Source organism: Lycium barbarum, chromosome 4 (genome assembly GCF_019175385.1).
Source record: "Lycium barbarum isolate Lr01 chromosome 4, ASM1917538v2, whole genome shotgun sequence".
Classification (NCBI taxonomy): domain Eukaryota; kingdom Viridiplantae; phylum Streptophyta; class Magnoliopsida; order Solanales; family Solanaceae; genus Lycium; species Lycium barbarum.
In genome coordinates, this window is record NC_083340.1 from 89757319 (window position 1) to 89762481 (window position 5163).

At 38.7% G+C, this 5163-nt stretch overlaps 1 protein-coding gene across 1 annotated transcript; it reads left to right on the plus strand.

The window, feature by feature from the left end:
- The first annotated feature begins 2667 nt into the window (after positions 1-2667).
- On the plus strand, positions 2668-3642 carry LOC132637595 (uncharacterized). Its single transcript, XM_060354661.1, has 2 exons — positions 2668-2967; positions 3208-3642. The coding sequence occupies exons 1-2, from the start codon at positions 2668-2670 to the stop codon at positions 3640-3642; spliced, it is 735 nt and encodes a 244-aa protein (XP_060210644.1).
- Positions 3643-5163: the final 1521 nt, after the last annotated feature.

Genomic DNA, 5163 nt, shown 5'->3' on the forward strand with positions numbered 1-5163 from the left:
CGACAAACTTATTTTATTCGATTTGCTTGATCCCAGAACCTTTAGACGCTTGCTTAACACTTGTTAAGAGTATTCATTAACCTTATAAGGGTTCCATGACCTCTCTGAACTAACGTTAGTTTACTCAAAATGCACATGACGTGAAAATTTTTGAGGTGTAATAATATATATATATATATATATATATATATATATATATATGAATGAGGTATGGGAAATATGGTGGTGGCTTACTTTGAGGGCTATACACTTCCTAAGTCTAAGGAAATCTGGTATTGTTGCCTAAGAAGAATGAAGTTGAGACTTTTTCTGATATGAAGCCAATAAGTCTTAGCAACTTCATAAATAAGATAATCTCTAGGGTGTCACATGACAAGATTAATCATTTTCTTCCTAAGCTCATTTCAGCTAATCAGTCTGGTTTTGTTAAGGGGAGAAACATCATTGAAAATGTCTTGTTGACCCATGTCACGACCCGACTAAGGGCCATGACGGGTACCCGGGGCTAACCACCGAGCAACGCTCATATTACTCGTAATCATACTCATTCTGCGATCATTCGTTAATAACCTGCTCATAATCATAGGGAAACCATTTTCATTTGAAACATAATTACTTTTATATACACAAGCCCTCTGGCTATCAAATAATAATACATATATATATACACATGGGAAAAATCTTGAGACCATACTACCCACACATGCGTATCTATGAGCCTCTACTAGAGTACTAGACATATAGACGGGACAGGACCCCGTCGTGCCCGAAATAGATATATACACAAAATCATAAGCAATGGCACCTCCGGAATAATGAAGTACTCTCAAGACTGCTGATAGCTGCTATGAGTCTGGATCACCTCCCTGTCTACCTGTGGGCATGAACATAGCGTCCAAAGAAAAGGACGTCAGTAAGAGCATTATACTGAGTATGTAAGGCTTAATTAAAATGAGCTTAATAAAGAAATCCTGAAACATGAGGTGAAAACATAACCTGCTTAGCCTTTAAGAATAAATTCATTTTAAACATATCACATACATCAACCTATCACGTATATAATCCTCATTTACCCGCGTCTGGGTACCATCATACGCCGCCCACTAGGTGTGTCATGTCTGGCCCTCTAGGCATGGTAAAATCACATGCAGCCCGCATTTGCGGTGACATGTCCGGCCATATAGGCGCAGTAGAATCATATGCAGTACGCATTTGCGGTGACATGTCTGGCCATCTAGGCGCGGTAGAATCCTATCATCGCATACATTATATAAACTCATCATAAAACATACTGAGTCCCATGATAATCTATGACCATATCAAGGTGACGTAAGGTCGAGAACCCCCGATTCTATTATGGGGAAATCATAATCATCTTACCTCACCTTGAAGGAACTTGTATCATAAGGTGGGTCTATTAATAATAATTATTGTCATACCATGGGCTTTAGAATCTCTATATAATGTTGACTCATATTTCCCAGAATGTAAGAAAGTCATGGAAGGAAAAAGGGAATTCGTTTCATGAGAATCATGCCTTAGAAGGAAGGGACTAGCCTTTCATACCTTAATGATTCGCTAACTCTATCACTTGGATGCTTCTCTATTCGTACCAAAATTAGATAATCGAAGACATACTTATGCCTAACTAAAGCTAATGAAAATCGGTTAACGTCTTCCTTTATTTTGATAACTTCCTCCACAAAATAATAATAATGAAGATAATAATAATTCCCAATATCATAACAACAACCACCCTATCTTAATCCACAATTTCATCAAGCTAGGCATTATCAATCCCAACATTCCCTATCACTCCTTTATAACCCTAGCTATGGCACCATCTGTGTCCATCCTCATACAATGCCTCTACAACATATTTACCACCATTCATAGCAAGATTTCACTCATTACATATCAAGAACTATTATTCAAGTCAAGTCATGATTTAAAAATATCTTTATTTTCATACTTGCACCTCATGTTCCCTTTTTCTCCATAATTTAAGTCTTTTAACCCTTCAATGGTTTAAATAACATGGAAGAATCATAAAACTTACCTTAATCACTTGGAAATAGGTCTTGAGTCACTCTACTCCATTAGAATGGAATCCCCCACTTGTATGCCAAAGGATTCCTCACTCTCCACAAACCCTAGTAGGCTTCCTAGGATTTGAATCTCTTAATTCTTGGCTTTTTGGTATAGATTGTTGTGAAAATAGATGGAGGGTTCTAGAGAGCTATAGAATCTTCTTTTTGTGGGAAATAATGAAACAAAATGTGGGTTCTTATATTTATAGACAGGGCTGGAAACTTCCAAATCGGCGGGTCGACGAGCAGGGTCGACGGCTCGTCGATGTGCGCCATCGAACCGCTACCTGAAATGTCTGAGTTCTGAACCCTGTCGAAGGAACCAGTAGACAGCTCGTCGACGTGTCAACGACTCGTCGACTTGGCCGTCGATGCTGACTGGTTTCAGCAGTCGCCTGAACTGCTTCGCTTTGCTCCAACTCGATTCGTTTCACATCCAACTCCCCTGTAATGTCAAGGATGCCTACTTATATTCCCGTAAACATACAATGTAGAGTATCTCGTGAGCAAAGCTCTGGTGCAGACTACCAAACCGAGGGTATACACCACTAATAAGTCCAAATCTACTTGAAATAACATGAGAGGTGTAACAACCCAGGAAATTGTTTCTGACATCAGATTGAGAGGAAAACCTGCAAATGTAGTTTTGAAACTTGATATGACTAAGTCCTATGATAGAGTATCATGGTTATTTTTAACTAAGGTACTCAGGAAGATGGGGTTTGCAGAAAGGAGTGTGGACTTAGTACGGAGATTGTTGGCTAATAACTGGTATTTAGTGCTAGTTAATGGTAAACCTCATGGCTTCTTTCACTCAACTAGGGGTGTCAAGCAGGATGACCCATTGTCACCTGCTTTGTTCATTTTATCAGCAGAGGTGCTGATAAGAGCTTTGAATTCTTTTATTGAAATCACTGAGTTTTAAGGTTATGGGATGCCAAAATGGTGTGCCAATCTTAACCACTTGGCATATGCAGATGACACCATAATCTTTGCCACAGCAGACAATGATTCACTAAACTTGATCATGAAGGTGTTACAAGAGTATGAGAAGGTGTCTGGTCAGCTGATTAACAAAAGGAAAAGTTCTTTTTACATGTTTTCTAAAGTTTCATAGAATATTGTACAAGGGGTGGCAACAACTACAGGATTTTCAAGAGGTTTATTTCCTTTTGGGTACTTAGGATGCCCAATTTCTCATGGGATGAAGACGAAAACAGATTATTTTGAACTTATTAAAAAGTTGAAGGATAAACGGCAAGCTTGGAAAGGGAGGTTGCTATCACCTGGAGGAAAGGCTGTGCTGATATCAAGTGTACTTCAAAGTGTTCCTATACATTTATTATCTGCATTGAAATCTCCAAAATGTGTTATCAAGGAAATACATCAGATTTTTGCAAAATTGTTTTGGAGTAATAAGGAAGATGTCAAATCTAGGCATTGGGCTGCATGGCTTAATATGTATTTGCCTAAGGATGAGGGTGGTTTGGGCTTCAGATCTTTGTTTGATGTATCAAAGGCATTATATGCTAAATTATGGCGGAATTTTTGAGCCTCAAACTCACTATGGGCCAATTACCTATGGAACAAATACTACAAGAAGCAATACCCTCAATATGTCCAATGGAAGGGAGGTACACAGGTTTGGAAGATGAGGTTAGAAGCAAGAGATAGTATAGAGCAGAAAATATGGTGGGAAACTAAGAGTGAAACTGAAAATGTCTGGTTTGACAACTGGACAAGACTAGGAACCTTGTACTATACGTTGCCTGATCAAGACATAGATGAAAGTGTGGAAGATGTATCTGAACTACTAGATGGAAATGATTGGAATGTCCATAAGCTACAACAACTACTTCCAGGTGAAATTGTTAATTATATTCAAGAGGAGCTTCTGATGGAAGAAAGTTCAACTTTGTGGGACAAGGCATGGTGGATGATGACTAGTTCTGGGATGTTTACCGTGTCAAGTGCCTGGAATCTGCTTAGACAAAAAGCCCATATCTCTACAGTGTATAAATAGCTATGGATAAAAGGGGTCCCTTTCAAGATATCCTTTTTCTTATGGAGATTATGGAAGTTTAAGCTACCTGTTGATGGAGTGCTGGTTAGCATTGGAATAAATGTAGTATCTAGGCGCTGTTGCTACAGGAAACCATAGCAGGAAACTATTGATCATTTATTTCTGAATGGTGAAGTTGCACAATATATCTGGAAGGTTTTTAGCAGTGCTGCTGGTATACAAATGAATTTCTCTCAGGTGAAACAAGTAGTGCAAATATGGTGGAACATTAATTGTCATTATAAGTTGAAACCTATCATAAAAGCAGTACCAGGAATGATCATGTGGCAAATATGGAAAAGGAGAAACACAAAGCTCCATGGAGGTTCAATGTCTATGCATAGGGTGATCCATGAAATTTCTCAGAACATTCACTTGCTATGCAAAGTAAGGTATCCAGCTTGGCAGAACATCCCTCATAAGTGGCCTGATATTATAAATTACTTTGAATAGTTTAGACCAAGCCTGAAGTGCACAATTGTGACATGGAGAGTGCCTGCAAGTGGTTGGTATAAGTGCAATAGTGATGGTGCTTCAAGAGGAAATCCGGGTCCTAGTTCAGTGGCCTTTTGCATTATAGATGACAATGGGGATCTGCTTTATGCAGCAGCTCAAAAGATTGTAGATGGGAATAATTTGGTTGCTGAAGTTGTGGCCATCAAGCAAGGAATTCAGTATTGTATGGATCATCATTTGTATCCTTTATTGGTGGAAACTAATTCCTTATCCATGAAGATGTTCATTAGAGGAACATGGGAAGTTCCATGGTGTATTAGTATGATCTTAAAGGACATCAACAGATTGATGAGAGGGCAGACTGTTGAAGTGGAGCATATATATAGGGAGGGAAACTGCCTGGCAGATTTTTTAGCTAACTATGTTTTTGATTTTGCAGGTACACAACAATTTAACACTTTTCAGGAGCTACCTTCTATTGCTAGGAAACTATTGAACATTGATAAGGCTCAGATTCCAAATCTGAGAATCAGATATGCATCAGACACTAGATCA

Excerpts from the sequence above, each read along its gene's own strand:
- LOC132637595 (XM_060354661.1), top strand. The coding sequence starts at position 2,668 with ATGAGAGGTGTAACAACCCAGGAAATTGTTTCTGACATCAGATTGAGA. Across the intron at positions 2,968-3,207 it reads TGTTCATTTTATCAGCAGAG|AATATTGTACAAGGGGTGGC; the intron begins GTGCTGATAAGA and ends AAAGTTTCATAG.